Raw genomic sequence first — 24,625 nt, forward strand, 5'->3', positions numbered from 1 at the left:
CATAGATGCGTCACGATGGAAGTGTGTCGCAACATGGCGCAGGGTATTGCCGCTGCTGCATCACAGAAGTGACGCAACGGCGGCGCAAAAGTGCCGCAAGTCCAACATAAATCTGCCCCAAGATCTTCCAATCTCCACGCTGTCTGCCATAGTTTGGTGTATGATGCATCCAGCCCTTCTCTTGGGGTTTGATCAGATATGGTGCCCCATCAAGCTATGGCTAATAAAAACATGATGTGTGCTAGCATAAATTGTTCAAGAGTTCAAGAAAAGGAAATGGTCCTTAATAGTCAAGTAGAACGTTTGTGAAGATGCCCCGTTATCCTAATTTAGAGATTTCCCTCATTTCAGTTATTTAAGTTTTGTTTGATCCTTTAACTTAAACCTGTAGAGAGAACCATTTACACCAAATTGCAACTGCCACCTGTTATACTATCCTTCAACAAACCTTGGAAGAGCGGTGAATGAGAATCAAATTTGTTGACATCAGTATCCACTTTGGTCTGGGCCATATAATTGCCATTAGTCATACGTTAACTAATTTGGTGCTGTCACTGAGGTTTGTCGCTAATACATTCACTTTTTTAAATCCCTTTACCCCCATTCACCACCCATGACGTCAGGTCCTTTGTCAGTTAATTCTATTAATTTAAAAAGTTCTTGGTTCTCGTGATGACTTTTATGAATTGAGTACTTTTATTTTTTTGTTTTCAGCTGTCAAATAAATACTGGGCTCCCCATGTGAAGAAGAAGTTGCCTTTTGATAGCCAGGTACTGTATCCTCTTTAGGATGTGTACGTAATGTGCAAAGTCAGCGCGACACTATTGAAATTCACTAAATGAGGTTATTATAAATTTTAATGATCTAATAATTGATAATCCGACTCTGAGTTGGGAGGATCTCTTTCATGATGGTTTATTTGGCTTTGTGTTTAGTTTTGACGTTCTAACTTCTAAATTGCTAATACAGATATACCTTCACTCTACACTTCTACCTGCTGACCACATCAGTGTTTACCTTGTAAAAATGCTCTGGAGGCACATCAGTCTACCCTTTATTACTGATACTTGATTAAAGTCAAAAATTCACCTTCAAGAGTTGAGACGATGGCAGCAAACCTTTTTGCCCCAAAAGGTATCCAAGTCATCTTGAGTTCTTATGCTCTCCTCCATCTCCTGCTGCCAAGATGCACATAGGTTTCTGTTGTTTGATGGTGAAAGGGATCTACTGTTTGTGTTCACATGTTGAGAAACTCTTCATCATAATGATGTCCTATTTCAAAACACACATTCCCCTATCAAACCCTCTATATTTAATACCTATGAGACCAGAATAAATTGCTTTCTGAATGCAGCCCACAGAGCTCTGAAGTTAATGTTCAGATTTTGAGGAACTTATTGAGGATATGGTTGCCATCTTTATACCTGAGACAATACAAGTACGTTTGTCCCAAGGTGCATTTACCTATATTTAATGGCCTAAACTTATTGAATTTTTCCAATCATTTACTGCAGGTTATTGAAGCTGTATATGAAAAAGAAATAGCCAAGTCAAGGTGAGTGTTGTTGAAAATGAGTTGGGTCAACTAACGATAAGAGGTGGAGTTACAATTTCCGCAATAGAGGCGCCTCTGAAAAAGAAGGATGTGTCACCCTTTGTAAACAAAAATAAAGCTAGAGGGAGACTTGATCTCAGAGCATCTCCGTATTTATGCTTTACCCAAAATCAGATGATACCAATTACTTTATAGAACTGGCATTCATCCGTCTCACGTTTTTAATGGTATCTGGCCGACCTTGAATAAAATAGTGGATTGGTTAGCGCCAGATACCTTTTAATCATCACTTTTCTTCACTTCACCACTGATTCACACACACATTTGAACATCCTGCTCCGCTGTAACTCAGGCTTGGAAGCATACCAGAGAAGCATTATGTTTCTCTAGTAGAACCCTACGATGAAGCATGTCACCGACCAGGTTGTTGAGTGAGGGCTTTTTTAACACATTATGTTGTGCTTCTAGTTTCCTATCTTATTCTAACTTTTGTTAGGGTAACCTTCAGCTTGCTCTCCAGATCACTCTTTTGTTGTTACATATCAATTTACAGGGGGTATAAGAGTGCTCTTCCCTCCCTCTCTTGTTGTTACAAGTATGTTAAAGAGCTTCCCTGATTTTCATCTATTTTTGAAATATATCTTTTCTTTCTTTTCATTTTAGGTTTGCAATAAGAAAGATAATGCTTCTTGAATTCAGGTGGGTTTGAGGAACAAAAATATGTAAGTTAAAGAGAATAACAGTTTCATGATTTAGACTTTGCTTGGGTTCATAGCTTTCGACCTGTGAGAGGCATTTCTTTATTTTCATGAATTAAATACTTGTTCCAGCTGCATGTATCAAAAGTATATTTGTTTGTATTCTTAGGGACTGAAATCTACTCAAAGAATATGTCTCACATATACCTTTTGAGACAAAGTGGAAATTCTACTGAGTTTAGGCCAGGATTCGGAAGTTCTTACATTAATTCTCAAAAGCAGAATGGCTTTTTAGGTTTTTCCTGCACAGCGCTTACGCTGTTCTTTTCGAAATCTCATGTAAATGTAAAAAAAGCTTAATAAAACTGTCTTCGAGCCTGCCATTACTTACGATTGGGTTCCTCTCTTTTCCTTGCTCCTCATTGCTTTAGCTCCCCCTGTTTTCATTTAGCTTTTTCCGGTGTTGTCCCTGAGGTGGAGCATAAACTAACTGCAGCTTCCTGCAGGCAGTGTCCTTCCACTGGCTGCATGCTCCTGAAGTTAATCTTTTCATTTTCTTTATTTTAACTTTTGGGTTGCACTCTGTGTGACCATGTTTGATTTCTAGTTCAGGAGCATCTCTTGGGCCCTTTTTCCCCTACTTGAGTATTTCTTCAAAATATCACAATTCAAACCACAGGATCATAGTTTATTTTTTTACTATCCGAGTCAGGTTCCCTCCTTTTGCTTGAGCATGAGAACCACTCAAGTATGTGGCCTTTGAGTCGTCCTACAGGCTCTATCTCTGGGGTATTGAAGCCATCCATGACGTCATTGCAGCAAATTCTGGCTGTGAACAGCACTTCTTAGAATTCCTCTCATGTTTTAGTTTTTTTATACCAAAATCCATAGGTTTAAGTGAATCCATTATGTAGCTGGGAAGCTCGTTTTGACCTGTGCCTAATACATACCTTAAGATGGCTTCCCTGTTCACTTGTACTGTCAGTAATTGAACTGGCCAGCACAGGGGCATACCTACTCATGCTTGTATGTTCTTGCATGTAATGTAATGGCTCATGACTTTGGGCTGTAAAGCCTGCTGTAGGGGCGACTTACAAATATTATATGCAGTATTAGTGGACATGGCACTGTGTGTGCCGTGTTGGTTTTTCACTTTTTAGAGCAACTTGTCACGCAGCCTGCAGTTGCAGTCTGCAAGAGTTTAGTGCTGGGTTTCATGGAGGGGTACGATATATGCTGTAGCTCTTGGGGACCCTCTTTAATACTATGCCCTAGGGACCAGGGGTACAACTTACTAGCGACTTACAGAGGTGCTAAATGTGTGGTCAATTGGGGATCAGTTGACTAGTGAACTTGTTTCTTTGAAATAACACTGGCACTGGGGACCTGGTTAGCAGGAACCCAGTTGCACTTCAGTCAAAGGCGCACCAAATAACAGGCAAAAAGTGAGTAGACTGCTGCAACAAAAACCCAGTTTCCTACAACTGTAAAACTGCCATGGGTAGTATCCTAAAGTTCAGGGATTGAAATACAAGGAAGAAGATATAAGTGCAAAACTCAAGATTAACAAATCAGTCAATAGGTCAAATGAGATTGGCAATGGGAGCCCACTACCTTGTAACCCGATCTCTGATGATAAAGCCTTAGGATGTGGAGGACACAACTCGTTTAGTAATTCTTACGTGTTGAGGTAAGTAGCAGGTCTTAGGAATTTGACTGGTTGAAGAGCAAGTATGCAATATTGAATTAATCCAACCACTACATAGACCCTAAGGTGTTGCAAAAATGAGGTTAAACATAGGTCTTGTTGGAGCTGTAGGCTTTTAGAGATTTCCTGAATTTGAGGAAATCATTTTCAAGTCTTGTATGGGAAGATAGATTATACCACAGAGAGGAGTCATTTCCATTGGGATATCTTATGCCTATTTTCTAGTGTTTGGTCTGAAGGACGAAGAGTAGATTGAGGTTGGCAGACCTTCAGCTTCTTGTTGGTTGACAAGGAACGAACAGCATGATGAGGTAGCTTGGGCAAAGGCCATGTAGAGCTTGTGGACAAGGCAGAGGGTTTGAATTTGAATTGGGAATGTCTTTTTCTGGCCGCTAGTGAAGGGACTTTAGCGTGACCGAAAATCAGATAAGTGACAAGAGTCTTAAGGCCAGATGTAGGTGGGTAAATACCGGTAGGTTATGCCGAAATTCGGTAAATTTCAGCGTTACCTACCGGTATTTAGCCATTCCTAATGTAGGTAAGGAATCGGTAAATACTGATTCCTTAATACCGACTCCTTATTGCTCTTGCATTTAAGGAATCAGTAATACAGATTCCTTAAATGCAATGTAGAAAGCACATTGAAGAGTGCTTTTGAGCCTTAAGAAATAAGTAATTACATTAACGATTTCCCTTAAAACAGCACATTTTTGCTTTTTTTAAAGTGCCATGTGGCACACATCCATGCCCTTAGGGCATGTATGTGCGCCACATGTGCACACATGCACATTTCAGGGGTGCAACAGGGTGTCCACTGGACACCCTGGCACCCTTGAAATACCTCCCAGTATTACCGATACGCAAATACTGAATGTCTTCACATTCATTCCTATGGGCCTCCAAGCCCATAGAAATGAATGGGTAGGTATTCCTTATTACCGAATCTCCATTACCGATTCGGTAATAAGGGACATTAAGGATTCGGTATTTTTTACTGAATCTTTACCTACATAGGAAATACAGATTTCTTAATAGCGAATCGGTAAAATTCGCTATTAAGAAATCGGTATTTCTCATTTACCTACATCTGGCCCTTAATCTCTTTGTAGTTCCAGTTTTGGCCCTAAATGAGCATAGCCAGTGTATGTTTTGCTCCGAGAGCTGAGCCTGAGATTGAAAGGGAAATAACTTTTGAATTGCTTTTGAATTGCTTTCTGTCTTGAGATGAATCCTAGAGTCGTCAGCCTACATGTTGTGTGTGTCAAGAATCCAGACTACCGTATTTTCCGGCGTATAAGACGACTTTTTAACCCCTTAAAATGTTCTGGAAAGTCGGGGGTCGTCTTATACGCCGGGTACCAAAATTGACCGTTTGTTTCACATAGCGCGGACTTCACCCGAAGGTGTCAGACCGCTTCTAAATTGAAAATGGTGCCGCTTAGGGAACAAATACCAAGAAAATGTGACAAAACCCTGTATGTTAAATGGCCAAAAAAATTTGACCAATGAGTTTAATCTTTTACGACAGTGTAGTCTTAAGATTTCGGGGTAAACTCTTTAGGAGACTGGGGTGTCTATGCAGTGATTTTGACCTTCATGGTCTTAGGTGGCACAGGAAGAAACAAATAAAGCTGAAATGTTATAAAAATATAGAGCAATTTATTGGGTACCTCCCTTACAGGGTTACACTCTAAAATTAAAAACGTTAAAAACAATACAAACAATGCTTTTATAATTTGCAAATAACACAATAGTCAAAAAAACGTCCTGAAGAAGGTGAAACTATTGTAGCAATCACCGAAACGCCGCGTCGACTTTTGTCTTTTTGACTGCTTGTGATTATGTATACCATGAAGGTCAAAATCACTGCATAGACACCCCAGTCTCCTAAAGAGTTTTGTCACATTTTCTTGGTATTTGCTCCCCTCCCTGTTACTGAACCAGGGGAACCTTCCAATTTATTTTCCAGCCGCTTAGGGAACTCCAGCACAAGAACGAAGAACAGAGGCGATGGTGGCACTGTGCAACAACTCGATATCAGCCCGTCGCCAGGCACTGAAAGCGGTCGTGAAAATAAATTACAGTTACGATATCAGCCCCTCGCCAGCCAGAGGCAACTCTAACACTGCGCAAGTATCAAAAGCAAACAAATGACGCCGTGAGCCCTACCTAGACTGCAGCTGCACATCCCCAGGCAGACGAGGCGCTCCTCCACATGTGCTGATCTCTCTCTCCTTCCATAATTCTTACGCTCATCGGAAGGAGAGGAGCGTCAGTACCACATGATCTCCTCAGTCCATGGAGATAGAAAGGGGACTGTAGGATGTTAGGAAGTGGGGGTAGTCTTATACGGCGAGTATAGCACGAAACCTACATTTTGTCAAGAAAAGTAGGGGGTCGTCTTATACGCCGGGTCGTCTTATACGCCGGAAAATACGGTAGTAGATTTGTGTACGTTTTGAATAGCATAGGTGATACAGCTGATCCTTCAGTGTGTCATGCCAGATGGTGACCTTTTTTCGAAAGGGAAAGGGCCAAGTTTGACGTGATGTGTGTTATTTAGGAGAAAGAAAGTGAGCAGCCATCTTAATGTTGTGCCAGCAATGCCTGCTTCTGTTGCCAAATGTGTATGTTGTTATCAACAGTCTCAAATGTATCGTAGCGGTCTACTGAACTAAGGAAAGATGATTTTTCTTGGTCACAATCGAGTAATAATGTGTCTCTAATGTTAAGGAGTGCTGTCTCAGTGCCTTGTCAAGGCCAGCAGCTGGATCGAAAATCATTTATAAGGTTTTTAATTCCAAGTGAAGTAAATGTTGTGAGTGCCGACTGTTTCAGGATGGGAAAACCAGCGATGGTTCAGTAGTTAGATGCATCTACAGAGCTTCCCATCAGAAGTTGAGTTAGGATTGCATGCATAATGGCTTGAAGAATATCTCCCTGCTACCATATGTAAGGGCATCCGTGGTTATTGACTGGCATTTTTTAAATCTCATGGTGGTGAAGATTTAAAAAAATAATTTGCAACCTTTACAATCTCTGCTACATAGACAATTTGGAACTAGTCCTAGGGAGTTTAGCAGGGCGATAGTGGTATGGTGGGATTGTTTGTTTGTTAATGTGGCATAGGTTCATTTTATTGTGAGAAATAAGGTGTATTTTATGATGTGGTTGTGCATTCTCACCCTGTTATACACTTACCAACCCATTTAGGACCCTTAGGTTTTGTTTGTCAAACCTTTTTGTTTTCTCAATGCTGGGCAGCTGTGACTGAGGTTGATGGTGGTCTTGCTGCGACTACTTCTTGGACTACAAAGTGGGTGAGGCGGTCCTAGTCACAGGGATGTTGTCCCTTGAAGTACTCTCAGTGCTATGGGAATGGTTTTAAAACTTATTTTATTAGCGCATATCCGTCTGCTGATGGTCGGGCCTCTGTGGGCTTAATATCCCTAAATTGTAACATCAGCTCCCCAATTTGGACTATCCCAATATCCTTGCCCTAAGTTTAACAGAAGCCAGTGGGTCAACGATTAATTCATATTCTGTCTACAATTGCCCGACCCCCTGTCACAAAGAGTCTTAGAAACTTGCTATTTCAGATTCTTACTTGTCTTGTCTAATCTTGATCCTCAAATCCCATTTTCTGATTGTTGGTGACTTTAAAGTCACCTATGAGCAACTTGAAAGCATGCATCTGGTAACTGATGAGCAAGATAAGATAATGTGTATCCCTTCTTTTGAATCTGCTTCTTTAATCCCAAGTTATGTTATGTTATTAAGTTTTATTGAGCGCGAACAGCTGCCCCAGCGACGAGGCGTCCCGGCGCTGAACCATAACAATAACCTGAGGGAGGGGGAGGAAAGGAAGGACTGGAGGAGATTAAGATGGGGAGAATAGGAGTGTTTTGATCGCTTACAGTTAGGGCTTTACAATTGGCCCAGATGACACCTAGTTTGTGTTGTTGAAATTCTGAAATAGACAGATCACACATCTTTGCGAGAGGAAAGTACAAAAGTAGGATTGATTATTTTCTATTAGATACAGCCTTATGGAATAAAGCTATTGACGTTCTAGTGATCCCACGATTAGAAAGTGACCATTATGTTTTGCTTTTCAATATGTGCCCTAATCTTATCCTGGTTTCCCTGGAAACTAGATGCTTGATTGCAGTAGAGCCACAAACAGCTACTAATTGCAGAACAACCAAGTAGCCCACTGTATTAGCCAACAGGGAAGCACACACAAAGATTTACGATATCTTTTATACAGCAATTGCAACCCTTTGTGTATTTACCTTGCTGTGATATTCCCATCACTGACATTTAGCAATCCTTGTTCACCCAACTAGGAGAACATTTTTATGCCATAGTTGACTCTCTTGTAAAAATACACGCAAACAAAAAAAGTATAACATTTACAACTTCTGTTTTTTGAGTAGTTGTCATAAAGCAAAATCAGCTCTTATGCAAGCAATTCAATCATGCATTCCATCCACAATCAAATTTGCTGGATCCTAATTCAGATGTGGATAGATCTTATTGAGGCTTTTGAGAACAAGAGATATGACTGCCTTTTGACATATAATATCCCATTCCAGTAGAGAGGGTAATTCCTCCACTGACCACTATATTTCACCCTCTACTTGGTTCTTTACCTAAGTCTAAGGTGTCTGACTAGTATAAAGCTTTGCTTGGTTCCTCTGTTCCAAGGGATTATCTGTTATTCCCTTGTAGAAACAAAGGTATCTATTTATACTGTGAAGGTGGGCAAAGCACCAGGCCCACATATGATCCCAGGTGATCTTTTCCAACACAATGTCACAATATGGATCACTTATATCAACCTCTTCTGTAATGCACACATATGCCTGATACTTGGCGTGGTGCAGAAATCATACCTATTCACAACAAGCATTGGCATAGACAATAGGTCTCGCCTTTGGGACCTTGTAAGTGTTTAGTTATACAGCACAGCATCCTTGGTGCAACAACATCAACTGTTGCATGGCTAAACACTTATAAGGTCCCAAAAGCGAGACCTAATGGCTATGCTGATACTTGTTTCAATTTACCACTTCATAACCGGGAGGCGTGTTTGCATAATCATTATTCAAACACATGCCATCAATGAGACTTTGAAGTAGGGCATTCACTCGACCTTCAGACTCTTTAAACAGGTGACAGGCGCTGCCAGTAGATGTTTTCATTTGGACTTATTTGTGCCAAAACAGAACCTTGTAGTAAGGGGATTTGAAAATCCAATCTGATTATCCATTGGCGAAAGAACCCCCCCTCCTTTACAAAGTACGTGGAGTCACCCACGCTTTGGACGCAGTCACGAGCTCTCAGACCCTCCCGTGCACTGCGCAGGAAGGGGCACCCTTGAGTTTGCCCCTGCAAATATGGGAGCTATTGTTAGGCAACTGGATTACCCAAAATCGACCTACCCTGTTCCTTTACGAACCAGATCAAAATACAGCGAAATATTTTAGTTTTTCAATTTTTTGACCTTAGAGAAAGGCGATTGACAAATACATGCCAACATTTTGAAGGGGTAAAGTGGGAGCTTGAAAAAAATGATCGGGGAATGCATTGCCACCATTGGCTTCTATTAAAGACGAGGCAATTTCAGGCGGGAGACAGACAAAATAAATCAATTTTTGTCTTCGAAAATCGTGAGTCTCCCTCCTGAAGCAATATAGAAGTTACACAAGAACTCTATATGTAATCGTCAATCAGCGCGAAATCAAACACTCTCGCGAAATACAGAGTGAAACTGTGAAGTTTGAGGCATATGCTGGCAAGAAGTTCAGAGCAGCTACAAATGACTGAGCCCCCCCAAAAAAGCACCATAAATTTATACACACTAAAAGCACTGAAGCTGCTGTACCTTAGACAGCTAGTCAACCAAGCTATCAATGACGGCGCGGTAGCCAAGTGGTAAGGCGTCGGTCTCCTAAACCGAAAGTCACAGGTTCGAATCCCATCTGCACCTCCTTGTGCCCTCGAGTCAGAACGTTGCCAGATGGCAGCCAAAACGTATGCTGTTTGTACAAATCTAATAAATACAATTGAGCACCGCGAATAAGTACAATCTGAAAGCACTGTGTTCACCCGAAAGCGAGTCATAAACCGTGTTTAGTGGAGAATGTTATTCTCCTAGACTTAAAGGCAAACCGTTTCTGAGCTTGCTTTTGTAAAAATGCTAAGGCGTTAAAAAAAAGGCAAATAAGTTTGGACTATTTGGGTTGCATAACAATGAACAATAAGTGCTGTTTACAGGAAACAGTGCCTTGCCGCATGGACGCGGCCACAAAGTGAAAGTGACGCAAAGCCTTTAAAAACCGTACAGATGGCACACAGCACGCCCCTGCTCGTAACCACAAGCCATAGGCCGTAGCGGATACATGATCGGACATTCAGCGCCTTTGCCCAATTGCATGATGTCTTTTTTAGAAAATTGCAAAAAACACAGTTGATGGACAGAATGCAGAACAATGTCTTACATTCACCCCAGTACAAAGATCTGGGCCTAAATCCATCTTTTTTTGCACTCCACACCACCCTAGGTCAGACACTGGCTATATGCTAATCAGCCTTGACCCTGTGCCTCATGGGAACAGTCCAGCCCACTGGTGTAGGATCCATCTTGTCCCGCTACACTCCTGTTAGGAATTTGCGCTCCTCGAGTAGACTTCTGTCAGCCCCTCGATTCAGGAGAACTAAATGGGGTGGCAGGGCTTTCTCCACCCTGGCGCCCAAATGGTGGAACTCCCTCCCACTGGAATTAAGATCCCTACCCACTCTCCAGGCTTTCAGAAGTGCCCTGAAGACCCATCTCTTTGTGCAGGCCTATCTGTAATGGTGATATGCCCATGTTTATGACATACTTTGTTAGGCGCCTTGATGCCTTCGGGTTATTGTTTGCGCAATATACGTTTTATTCAAATCAAATCAATCAGCCTGAACTACCAAGCCATGTCTTTCCTAGACCGGAAACAAGCATCCAAGGACCGGTTTCTGGCTATCAGCCTTCTTCAGCCTGGATAGCTTGACTCCAGTTATGTGGAGAGCCTGGGACTCACGTCTGAGCATACCCAGCCCACTCGGGCTGAAAATTGCAAAAAACACAGTTGATGGACAGAATGCAGAACAATGTCTTACATTCACCCCAGTACAAAGATCTGGGCCTAAGCCCATATTTTTTTGCACTCCACACCACCCTAGGTCAGACACTGGCTATATGCAAATCAGCCTTGACCCTGTGCATCATGGGAACAGTCCAGCCCGAACTACCAAGCCATGTCTTTCCTGGACCGGAATCAAGCATCCAAGGACCGGTTTCTGGCTATCAGCCTTCTTCAGCCTGGATAGCTTGACTCCAGTGATGTGGAGAGCCTGGGACTCACGTCTGAGCATACCCAGCCCACTTGGGGTGAAAATTGCAAAAAACACAGTTGATGGACAGAATGCAGAACAAGGTCTTACATTCACCCCAGTACAAAGATCTGGGCCGAAGTCCATATTTGTTTGCACTCCACACCACCCTAGGTCAGACACTGGCTATATGCAAATAAGCATTGACCCTGTGCCTCATGGGAACAGTCCAGCCCGAACTACCAAGCCATGTCTTCCTAGACCGGAATCAAGCATCCAAGGACCGGTTTCTGGCTATCAGCCTTCTTCAGCCTGGATAGCTTGACTCCAGTGATGTGGAGAAAGACACACGCAAAGACCAATGAAAATAAGCAAAAAAAAAACCCACAAACACAAGCGTGTGAAAAGTCCAGAGCGATTCCAAGAAGCCGTTTTTTTAGCGCAGCACATGCGCGCTGCGCTAGGCTCGACCTAAAAAGGGGGACAGATGTGTTCATAGCAAAATATATACCAATAAGCTTATTGGATGATTTTCAAAAGATACTCAAACAGTGGATGGTGGCAATGAGGTGCTATCTCTTTTCCCAGCTGGATTTAGAGCCAAGGTTGGTAATGCCGGCCAAGTCTTTCATTTGTCCCTCAACTAATGGAAGTTTATCAACATTGAGAAAGACCAGCTGTACGTTGCGTCTGCTGACTTGAGGGCAGATTTTGACCTAGTCCTGAGACACCTATTATGGGAATCATTAAATCCAATGGGTGTTCATACTTCATTGCTGACCCACCTAGTTAGGGTACATGAGCACAATTACACGCAGGTGCTTTGGGGTAAACAGGCAGAGATTACTGAACACATCCCAGCATGTAGAGGGGTTAGGCAGGGTGTGTTTTTGGCTCCCCCTCTTTTCTCCCCTTATTTCAATGACACCTTTGGTAATCTTTGAATTGAACACGATTTCCCTCAAGCAAAATGATTCACCTATACCAGTCTTGCTTATCGACTGATGATACCTTTCTTCTGTCTAGAACCCATATTGGCCTTCAAAATCTTCTGTGTAACTTCCAGGCAATTTGTGGCCGCAATGGCTTAGAAATTAACGTATAGAAAACCAAGTATATAGCGATAAACCCACACAAGTCTATCAGGGGTAACATTTTGGTAGGGTCTACACGCTTGAAGAGGACAGACAAATTTGATTATCTGGGAATTAAGCTTAACAGTAGATTATCTTGGGCTCCCCAAACATAGAATGGCAAATCGATACTCCCAACATTGGGCGGCTGCATTGCGAAAGCCTCAGCGAGGAACAGTCTCTTGTTCGGTCTCGCAGCCCTGGAGGTCTAGAAAGCTAAGGCACAATCTACTGCACTTTATAGAGAAGAGATATGGGGATATGCTCTTACAGTTGCCCTGACTATAGGGGAAAATGTATTTGTGAAATCTCTGTGTAACTTACTTGTAAGGACCCTCCTGCTTTTGTTATTTCATGATATTGCCCTGCATAACATTGAGACCTTACCTGCCCTGAATCCTGTTTTATTTTGCGTTAGATTATGGGCAAACTCCAGAGCTTGCTCCTTCTAAGACTAGCTTAATCGAAATCTTAAAGCTTGATCCTTCCATTACCCTGCCTTGGCTCTATCATATTAAATATTATTTGACCACATTATGGTTGGAAAACCTTGGGTCTGATCCTGCATCCATAACATTTGCTGTTAAAGGTCCATCTAAAATCGTTATTGGGACTATTATTGCAAGCTTGTGATCCTTAGTTTAACACCTTGAGTTCAGGCCTTTGTCCGCTTTTGAGGGATTTGTGGATGTTATACAACCCCACTTGCAAAAGCACTTCATGTGAAATTTCTGTATGCAATTCTAAGTATACAAAGTTAAGTGCAGTCCTAGCCAGGGCACAAGTATTGTGCACATACAGTTTTTTATGCCCGGCTTTCATCACTTCAAGGAGTTAGCGGATTCATCCTTTTGTCGCTCCCTGGGCTTGCAGTATTATGAACTCACCCTTAGAGTCCTCAAATCAGATACTTCTCCTCTCATTGTGTTTTCTATAATCCGTTTTTTACATGGCATTTGGCTCACCACGAAACGGGCATGGCTGTAGTTTTAGGTTCTGTAGTAGGGGATCTCTGTGTATAGTCATAATCTAGTGAATAGTCCCGCCCATGTACGTGGTCCCTGGAGCAATCAAAAATAATCTCTTAAGCTGTCTTTTTGTGCAGTCCTTTATAGACACTTAAGAGAGAATTTAAAGACAGATAATGCAGCCAAGGCTACACTGTCCAGTACTTCAACTAGATATTCCACCAATTTTAACATCAGCACAGCCTGCCAAGTTTCTTACACAGAAAAAACATCCCCTTTTACCAAGAAAGCCCTTGGAATGATAGAGAGGAAGGGGTGGAAAGACGAGCCCCATAGGCTGCCATTATGTGGCTCAAAAAGGGATACTGTGCCTTTAAGGAAACTTTCTAGAACTCTCAGTATTCCAGAATGCACAGAAGGTCCCCTCCACTTTCAGTTCTATTTTCTGGCTCCTGCTAGCAGGACCCTGGGGCATTGAGCTCTCCCTTTTTAGGGTTTATTTCATTTTTTTGCACTTTTAAAGTGTGAGAGTGTGTTCACTCGATGTGTTTTTGTGCCTTCTGTTATTACTGGAGTTTTTCTAGTAATTCTGAGACCTCATTTTTTAAATATGCCTGCCTTATTTGATAAATGACCGGAGTGCTCGAGGAAGAAGGCCAAATCCGATCCACACAGGGTGTGTATCTTATGTCTTCCTTCTAGTCATGTTCCTGAGGAGTGTGAGATCTGCCAAACTTTCTCCTCCAGGACCCTGAAGGACAGACAGAAGATCAGGCTCCAAGGACTGAAGCAAAGGAAGCAGCAAGGTGGGTCTGGGCATGCTGGAACTACTTCATCTGCCCGTGCTGAGGCCTCTGGGGGGCTCTCCAGTGAAAAGAAGGCCAGAAAACGCCATTGGTCTCCATCGAAGTCGATAGCCTCGATGACCACGGTCTGTTCCCCGTCTCCACAGGGCTCTGGGTCGAAACGGCGTCGAAGTTCGACGTCGAGGGGACTGATGTCGAAACCTCCGTCGAGGACAGTGTCATCGTCGAGCCATCGACGTCGAGAGAGGTCACAACGGCGCCAGCGCTCGCCGTCGAGGTGACACCGCCGTTCGCCTTTGACGTCGACTCGGCGTCCGACGTCGAGGACGTCGAAAAGATCTTTGACGTTGAGAAAAAGGCGAAGAACTTCGACGTCAAGACGGCGATCGTCGACATCGAGGAGAAGGACTCCGACGTCGAGACATAGATCATCGACGTCAGGACGCCGTTCGGCGTCTAGAAGGTGTTCTTCAAAGCCGAAGAGGCGTTCGGAGCCTAAGAGGAAGGCCTTGTCCTCCAGGAGGCGTTCTGGCGCAGAAGCTCCTCCAGATCATCGGGGGCACGAAGGCGACGTCGCTTACCGTCAGGGGGCACGGCCTCTCGGTCTCCCCAGTCAGGTCAGGCGAGGAAGAAGAAGAGGGTAGAGTCGCCGGGCTCAGTGTACTCTGTGGTAGTAGACTCGCCACCCAAACCGAGGTCGCCTTCACCACGCCTCCGTTGCCGAAGGATCCGCCCCCTCGGATTCCGACGCCACCTCCTCCTCCTAATCATCCTCCGCCTCCTCCACCTCATGGGCTGCCTCCGACTCCGCCTCCACCGCCTCATGGGCTTCCACCTGCACCACCGAGGTCGGTCTCGCTGCCGCACTTCCCGACTCCGCCTACAGGGCTGCCTCTTCCGAGGATCCCGGTCAAGCCGCCGGAACTTCCGCCACAAAGACCTGCGGAACGCCCAAGACCCAGGAGGTCTCGATCTCGATCTCGCTCTGGACGGAGAGGGAGATCAAGGAGTCGCCGTCGTTCATCGACAAGATCTAGACGGCGCCACAGGAGAGACAGGTCTAGGTCCCGTTCGGACTCGTCCAGCGCCAGGGACTACTCGCCGACCCTGTCAGAGTCCCCTCGGACGAAGGTGTCGCCTGTGGACGTCATCATATCCTTTCAGGATGTGCTGCTGAGAGCGGCAAACAAGCTGGGCATCACGCTGACGGTGCTCACGCCTAGGACCTCCGTCATCCTTTTTTTTTTTTTTTTTTTTTTTTTTTTTGGAAAACCTTTATTTGTAATTCAAAGTACACCGCTATTCAGCCATACATCCCGGAGGCTAGGCAGCATTATAAAGCAACATGGAAGTGTGCACAAAACAGTAACAGGAGCAGTCGGGTTTAATTTTATATATTATAAAAGTGAACTCAATGAACAAGGTAAAACCGAAAAGGGACAAGGATAAAGAAGGAAAAGGGGAGAAAGAGAGGGGAGAAAGGGAGAAAGATGGCAAGGCAGAGAAGCATAGAAGAGCGGTAAGGCACATGTCCAGGGGGAGAGGCGGGAACTTCCGCATCATGAAATAACCATATCAAAGAAGCACACATGTGTACGGGGAACAAGAGACAGGATTACGTCACGTGAAAACCTGGGTGGAGGGATCAACTATGGTGAGAGACGAATTTCCGGTTGGACTATCTCCGGGGGCACACAAATGTCTCCTCTATACGAATTCCAGGCCCCCCAGACCAACCCCCAACATCTTGGGCTTACCCCGGGCTAAGTAGACAGTCTTCTCCCGCAGCATGCACCAGTCCATATTGGTTTTCCAAAGACTCACAGTGGGGGGGGTCGGAGCACCCCATCTCTGGGCAATGTCCCTCTTGGCCACCATATTCCCCAGGGTGACCCAGCGGGTTTGAGCGTTATTGTAGTCGGTCGGACCCCACACATTCAGCAAGCATCGTCGAGCTTCCGCAGGCAAATCCACACCAGTCACAACACGCATAACCGCATGCACTCTCTCCCAATAAGAGGCTATGGCTTGGCACTCCCAAAAGGTATGCATGAAAGTGGCCAGCGCACCACATCCCCTTCTGCAAAGGCCGTCCTGGGAAAGCCCCATACGAATCAACCTGGGGCCAGTGACATACACCCTGTGGAGTACTTTCTGCTGAACCAAGCGCAGTCTGGCCGAAATAGCTACTTCCTTAGGGGAGGAAACCGCAGACTGCCAGTCCTCGTCCTCCATCTCAATCCCATCATTCATCCAAAGGTCTCGTACTTTCACCAGCAGGTCCGTCCGAGCATTGATACGTTTTTTGTAGGTCAGGGAGATGGCGCTGTCCGGCATATGGCCGTCCAGCACCCTGTCCTCCAGCGGGGATGACTCAGGGACTGTTGCACCCACAGGCAAGGAGGACGTAAGGGCATGCCTCAACTGCGCGTATCGGAAGTACTCCGTGGCCCCCAGTTGAAATTCCGCCTGTAGAGCAGCAAACAATTTGATTTCTCCCCTGGCCATCACATCCGCCACTTTGGAAATACCGATGAGGTCCCACCGATCAAATCCTTTTGAGTGCCACAAGTTCCCCAGCAAGGCAGAGTCGTAAAGGGGAGTAGCCATGGTGAGCCTACCCTTCCACCCCAGAGTTTTCGTAACCGCCCTCCACAAGTGCACCGCGGTCCTGGTGGGACCAGTCAATTTCCGGTCCAGAGATCTAAAATACAGCGCTCTGTAGTACATCCCGTCGTTCATGAGCCATCGATCCATGGCATACCCCGGATTAGCCACCGGTCCGTAGAAGCCATGATTGATAGCCGCCAGTTGAGAAGCCCAGTAGTACCGGCGCACGTCGGGCAGGGCAATACCGCCGTCATACCACGGAATGGTCAGTTTGACTACGGCAATGCGCGGCCTTCCGTCCCACAGGAGGGTATGCTGCAAGCCCTCGATATCTCTAAAGTATTTAGATGGTACTGGGTCCTGCGTGTTTTGAAGCGCATACAAAAATCTCGGCAGGGACGTCATTTTGAACAACGCCGCTCGGCCCAACAAGGACAGCGGCAATCTTTTCCAACCCTCCACGTCCCGCCGAAGGCGTGCCAGAGGAGGGAGCAAGTTGTTCGCGTACCGTGCCCTGGCATCCGTTGAAATATAGATGCCCAGGTACTTGAAGCCCTGTTGCGAGACCTGTATCGCACAGCCCCTAGGGAGACATGGAGTGTCCCCGCGGAGCACGTAGAGGTAGGACTTGGACCAGTTAATAACTAGGCCCGAGTAGCCACCAAAGGTACCCAGCACATCAAATACCACAATCAAAGACCGACAGGGGGAGGTGAGGTAGAGAAGAATGTCGTCCGCGTACAGCGAGACACGATCTTCAAACCCCGGTGACCACTTGATCCCATTAATATCAGGGTGAGTGCGGATCCAAGCAGCAAGTGGCTCCAGCGCAAGGGCAAAGAAGAGCGGTGATAACGGGCAGCCCTGTCTGGTACCCCTGCGCAAGGCAAAGGAAGCTGACATGCGGCCATTGACCGTTATGTTGGCCATCGGGGAGGAATAGAGAAGTCGAACCCAACTGATGAAGTCAGGGCCGAACCCAAACTTAGACAGCACCGCCCAGAGGTAGTTCCATTCAAGCGAGTCAAACGCCATCGTCGCGTCCAGCGAAGCCAGGACTGTTGGCTCGCAGAGCATCTGCGCCCGCGCCATGACGGCATGTAGTCTCCTAAGGTGAAGGGCAGTGTTACGGTGAGGTATGAAACCGGACTGGTCTGGGTGGACCAAGTCCGCGATCACGCCCACGAGCCGATTGGCCAGCAACTTAGCCAGGATTTTGGGCTCGGCATTCAGCAAAGAAATAGGGCGATACGACCTACAAAGGTCTCTAGGCTTCGCCTCCTTATGGATGACCACAATGGTAGCCAGGCGTTGATCCATTGGAAGTTCACCAGCGTCTCGGGCTTCCAAGAACATATTCCTCAGGGGCGCGGCGATAGTGTCTGCTTTGATTTTATACAGCCCCACCGGGAGACCATTGGGACCAGGAGCTTTCCCGGAGCGCAATGACCGTATCGCTAATGCCACCTCGTCAACCGTGATGCCCCGGTCCATGTCATCGCGCTCAGCATCAGGCAGGCAAGGGAGCTCAATCCCCTCTAAGAAGAAGGCCGAGTCCGATTCAGTCAGAGCGGAGACTGACGTATAAACCGTCTCAAAGTAGTCGGCAAACGCCGCGGCAATAGCAGTGGGATCGGTAACAACCAGACCATCGTCACCTAGGATCTCAGGCACCACACGGGAAGCCAGCTCCTTCTTGTCCAGCCAGGCAAGTAGTTTACCCGCCTTGTCACCGGCGTCATAAATCCTCCCTTGCTGTTCCCTGCCCATCGCCTTGGCAGCGTCAGTGGCAGTGGCTCTATATTCCAACTGCTTCAGCGAGAGAGCATGTAACAGTTCGGGTGTCGGTCCCAGCGCCAACTGGGCGTTCAGTTCTGCAATATCCAACTCCAACCGTACCATGTCTTCATCCCTTCGTCTGCGCACCTCAGCTATCAAGGAGAAAGCCTCTCCTCTAAGGACAGTCTTAAAGGCCTCCCAGAGGGAAAGGGCCGACGTTACCGTACCTGTATTCTCCATGAAGTACAGATCGATAGCTTTAGCAAGGAGGTCTCGAGTCTTGGGGTTGCGGAAATACCAGGGATTGACCGGCGCCACCCTGGTCGCCGACGCGATGCCAAAGTCAAAGGACACCCAAACTGGAGAGTGATCCGATATACCCCTGGCCATGAGGCGAGCCCCAGAGACGGTCTGTGCCTGAACCGCGGGTGTCAAAATGTAATCAATTCGAGAAAGACTACCGTGAGCCCCCGAATGGAAAGTGTACTGTCGTTGGGCGGGATGTAAAAGTCGCCAACAATCAATAAGGCCAATGGTGCTCATGAAGTCAGGGAGCCATGCTTGTGCGCTGCGTAGATCCCTGGACGGAAAACGATCCAAAGTGCCCGAAACCACAGAGTTAAAATCCCCGCCCAGTATCAACAGCCCCTCCGGGAGGCCCAAAATGGCGCCTCCAAGATCCTGGAAGGTAGTCGCTTGCAACCCTGGGGGGACATAAACAGAAACAAAAACCAGGGTGCGTCCCTCCCATCTGCTCACCACGGCAACATAGCGGCCCCTATCGTCAACCACTGTGGACTCCACCTCCAGGGGAAGAGACATGCGCACCATTATCCCCACCCCTCGGGATCCCGAGGAGAACCCGGAATGGGCCACCATTTTGAACCCCTTTCTATTCAGAGCCCTACAAGTATTGCCTACGAGATGAGTTTCTTGCAGGAGGATAACATTGGGAACACAACGTTTAAACATTTGTAATACAACACCACGATCCCCCAACCCATTCACGTTCCAACTAAGTACATTCAAAATCTTACCCCCCATCATCAAAGATGCCCCGTCCCAGCCATCCCCCCCAGAAAGCAGCCACCGATACGGTGTACTCAAGACAGTAGTAGCCTCGCCATGAGAAAAGTAAGAAAGGAAGAACAAAAGAAGAACACACAACCCAACTGCCCCCCACCCTGCACCCCTGCATTAGACTAAAAGCCCCCCCAACTAGCAGTGTGCCTGTTGCCCCGTATAAACTAACCCACAAAAAGCCCCCAGAGGAGAAAGGAGACATCCTATCACCCCCCGTTACCCTCCAAGTTGAAAAAACAGGAAAAATAAAAAAGAAACAAGAGTCAATGAACGATGCCATCCGCAGAGCCCCTCGCAGAAAGAAGACCAACATGTTAAAGTTTATTCCTGGGAACCTGGGCCGCCCGACGCCCCTTCCGACAGATCCTCCGGAGTAGTCCGACGCTGAGGCAAAGTGTCCAACCAGTCCCCCGCAGCATCTGGCAAATCAAAGAACAGCGTCCGATCACCATGTTCTATTCGCAGTTTTGCTGGGTAGAGCATGGAGTACCTCATCCCCATCTCCCTCAGTCTTCGTTTCACTCCTATAAAACTTTGCCAGCGTTTCTGTACAGCCTGAGTGAAGTCGGGGAAGAAATTCACATCAGCATTCTGAAACCACAGCGGACCGCCACTTCTCGACGCTTGTAGGATTGCGTCCCGGTCCCTGTAATTGAACAGTCTGGCAATGATGGGGCGCGGGGTCGCACCTGACTTCGGTTGGCCACCAGGTAGTCTATGAGCTCTCTCGACCGAAAAGAATTTACTCAGGCCTCCGGGCGCCAAGTGCTTCACCACCAGTTCCTCCACAAACAAATCTGCGGCGTCCTCCTCCGCTCCCTCCGGCACACCTGTAATGCGGACGTTCTGGCGCCGTGCCCGTCCCTCAAAATCATCAAGCCGGCGCGCAAGCATCGAATTAGCGGCCTTCAAGTCCCGAACCTCGGTCTGCACGTCCGACATATCAGTAGTCAGACTCGACGTCTTGATGTCGAGTGACTTGACCCTGTCGTTCGTCTTCCCGAGGTCGGCCCTGATGAGATTGAGCTCGATCTTGAGGGTATCAACCTTGCTGGACAGCGCTTCATGTTGGCTGTGCATCTCGGCCTTCACGCCAGCAATGGCTCCCATCACGTCCCGGAGGGTGGGTTCGGAATCTTCCGGGGACACGTCCCGCTGCGGGTCCTTGGCATGGCCCGATGCACCTGGTGAACCTCTAGAGTGAGAAAATCGTTCAGGGATGGTGGACTGCGAGTGGAGGGGTTTCCTGCTGACTCTCGGAGGCTTCCCTTTGTCTGGATCTCCTCTGCCCGCCATGTTGGGCGACGGGGATCGTACGATCTGAGAGGGGGCAAGCCAATAACACCACCTCCACCTGATCGAAGTCAACAAGTCCCTCCGCCGTCCCTAGGGAACAGCAAGCCTCAGGGAGATCGGCAGGGCCGCCGGGCCTCGCAAAGCAGTTAGTCCCACTCAGAATGCCACCGCACAGGGGCTCCGTCACCGCCCCAACAATGCCAGGCAGCTATGGCGTCGTCGTCACCAGGCCTCCCGACAGCGTAACTCGGTGCAGGAAGCTCGGATCTTCAATCTGAAAACGGGCGCCGCATCACCATCAACACCGCAACTGATTCCCACCGCCGTGGGACAGGATAGTTGACAGGATGAATACGGAGGATCGGAGGGTCTTCGGAGCTCCGAGCTTACGCGGCCATCTTGGTTGCCCGCGAAGCCCCTCCCTACCGACCTCCGTCATCTTTGAGACGCTTCACAAAAAGCAATTCTCGGCCTCTGTTACCGTTAATGCCGGGATTGGTGTAGCCCGCCATGGAACTGTTCCTCACTCCGGCGACTACCAAATCAGCCCCCTCCAGGCTACAAAAGAAATACAGGGCTCCTGACTCGGACCCGGCATTTCTGAGGGTGGATCCTGCATTGGATTCAGTGATAGTGACGGAGGCACGAAAACAACATGCCACCACCCCGTCATCTACAGTGCCTCCAGACAAGGAGAGCCGCTGGATGGGCTCGGCAGGCAGGAAGGTCTGCGGGACGGCCGCCACCTCTATGAAGGCCGCAAGTGCCTCGGCATTGTTGTGGAGGTACGATTGAGCGCTCTGGGAGTCCCTCCAACAGTTCGCTGACCTCCTTCCCAAGGAGAAGAAAGAGGATTTCATGGAAATATTGAATGAGGGGCTGCTGGTCTCTAACCAACTGATCAGCGCAGCAGCGAATTCTTCACTCATAGCAGCCCACGGGTATTGCCATGGGGTTAACCAGAGACGTCATGCCTGGCTGAGACTTACGTCATTGAAGCCGGAGGCTCAACAGAGGGTGGACAACTTACCATTTTCGGGCGAGACCCTCTTTGGTAAGCACGACGATGAGATGGCCCGGATGAAAGCTGATGCTGAAATCCTGACGGCTGTCGGGTTGGAGAAGCCCAAGGACCAGAAAAAGACCTACCGCCCGTTCCAGAGACGGTACGGGGCGCAGGGAAGAGGGCGGGGCCAGCAAACAGGACCGCAACAACAGCAGCAGTTCCAGAGGAGGCCCTTCCAGAAACGCCAGAAGGGCTGAGGTGGACAACAATCGGCCACCGCGACTAAAGGCCCGGCCGGGTCTAGGCCCTGAGCTGTTACTTCCCCGTCATCTGTTACCCACTCCGGTGGGGGGAAGCGTCCAATACTACCTGGAAAAGTGGAGAGAAATTACTCAGGACAAGTGGGTGCTGAATATTGTTTGCAATGTAAATGTATTGCGACTTATATAGCGCACGTATCACCCAAAGGCATCAAGGCGCTTGCCTTGGGAACCCGTCCTGGCTTTTTCCCTGTGAGATAACCCCTACTGGGCATCCCCAAGGTGAAAGCCAGGCATCCCGCAGCGGGTGGGCCGCCGTAGTGGAGATTAAGCAAGCTGTTGCCCAGAGTTGCAGCGTGGGACCCCATGATTAGGGTAGGCACCGAGCCTAGAATTATCGAGTCCGTGGACATTTTTGGGCTCAGGACCCTGCCGCGTCGGGAATTGAACCCTGGTCCCGGGCCAGACCTCTGCATCAGGGTCTGCCGCTCTAATCGGTGAGCCACACTCCTCCGCAATGGATACAGTCTTCGGTTCATCAGTCCGCCTCCAGCAAATCCACCGGTTTGCTCGCAGTTTCAGCGGCACGAGCTCCAAGCGGAGGCCGATACCCTGTTAAGAAAAAGGGCGATAGAAGACATCCCTCTGTCTCAAAGGGGAAGAGGTCTGTACTCCAGGTTCTTTCTGGTATGCAAGAAAGACAAGAACGAGTTCAGGCCCATTCTGGACTTGCGACAGGCAAACAAATGGATTCGCAGGGAAAAATTTTGCATGCTGTCTTTGCACCAGATTTACCCTCAACTGCAAAGGGGAGACTGGCTGTGCGCAATAGACCTACAGGATGCATACTTCCATGTGCCCATTACACAGAAACACCGGAGGTTCTTGCGATTCCAAGTCGGCGCCAAACACTATCAATACACAGTATTACCGTTCGGGCTCAAGTCTGCGCCCTGGACCTTTTCCAAATGCACGGCAGTGGTAGCGGCACACCTGAGAAAGAACAAGGTGTTTGTCTACCCGTACCACGGATGATTGGTTGATCAAGGCATCCTCCTTCTCGGAAGCTCAAGCGCACTTCCAGAAGACGTCCGTTCTCTTGAACAAGCTGGGGTTGCACATCAACATGTCCAAGTCTGTCCCGACTCCGGTCCAATGCCTACAGTACTTGGGAGCCTCCATCAATACACTGTCAGCAAGCGTGTCTCCTTCAGAGGTAAGACGTTTATCACTCCTTCGGAAGGCTCAGGCTCTTATGACCGCTCCATCTACAACAGTGAGGACGGTTTCTTCTCTACTGGGGCAAGGGCCTCTTGTATCTTCCTCACGCCACAGGCACAGCTGCACATGAGACCGCTGCAGGAGTGTCTGGAGGATCAGTGGGACCAGAGGCGAGGGAACTGGAATGACAAGATACGGCTGTCTCTGCATGCTCTACAATCTCTAAAATGGTGGTGTTCAGCGGAGAATCTCCTCAAGGGGGTTCCCTTCCACAAGGACATTCCCACTCAGACTATTGTGACGGATGCTTCTCTCCACGGCTGGGGAGCGCATTCCGGAGAGTTACAGATACAAGGAACGTGGTCCCTGACGGAGTCCACCTATCATATCAATTTCCTGGAACTCAGAGCTGTTCACTTGGTGTTGAAGGCCTTTCATCCGTCCTTTCAGACCAACTCTCTGCTTGTACAGACGGACAATACGACCACGATGTATTACCTCAACAAGCAGGGGGGCTCGAGATCACGCACTCTGTCACAGGAGGCGTAGGCGATCTGGCAATGGCTTCTAGCCAAAGGACTGACGATAACGGCTACCCATCTACCAGGTGTGCAGAATGTTCAGGCGGACGCACTGAGCATACTGATTCAGGAAAACCACGAATGTGTCATGAACGACGAAGTACTCTGAGACGTTTTCGCCAGGTGGGGCACTCCAGACGTGGATCTGTTCGCCACCGCCGAAAACAGCAAATGCCGAGACTTCGCGTCCAGGTACTACCAGCAAGGGACGATGGGGAATGCGCTATGGATCAACTGGTCGAACAGCTTTCTGTACGCTTTTCCACCCATTCCCCTGATTCTGGCGGTGCTCATCAAGCTGCCCCAGTCCAGGGCACGGATGATCCTTATTGCCCCGGAATGGCCCAGACAGTGGTGGTTCACGGACCTGCTTCACCGGTCTCTTCTTCCTCATATACGGCTGCCGTGCAGGCCGGACCTTCTCATGAAGTTCGGGGGTCAGATGGTACACCTGAGATAGTGCAATATGGCCATTTGAATCTCCCTGCAGATTGTATGGACATACTGAAGGAAGCCAAGAGACCTTCCACTAGGACTTCTTAT

At 47.6% G+C, this 24,625-nt stretch overlaps 1 protein-coding gene across 1 annotated transcript in view; it reads left to right on the forward strand.

The window, feature by feature from the left end:
* Positions 1-24,625, forward strand: part of AQR (aquarius intron-binding spliceosomal factor) — a 451,150-nt gene that overhangs the window by 21,178 nt on the left and 405,347 nt on the right. Inside the window, exons 2-4 of the mRNA XM_086937130.1 lie at positions 715-771; positions 1,516-1,556; positions 2,220-2,255. Of these exons, the coding sequence (XP_086793256.1) occupies positions 715-771; positions 1,516-1,556; positions 2,220-2,255 (134 nt within the window). The remainder of the gene's footprint in view (positions 1-714; positions 772-1,515; positions 1,557-2,219; positions 2,256-24,625) is intronic.

The sequence above is a fragment of the Lissotriton vulgaris genome, chromosome 9 (assembly GCF_964263255.1).
Source record: "Lissotriton vulgaris chromosome 9, aLisVul1.2, whole genome shotgun sequence".
NCBI lineage: Eukaryota > Metazoa > Chordata > Amphibia > Caudata > Salamandridae > Lissotriton > Lissotriton vulgaris.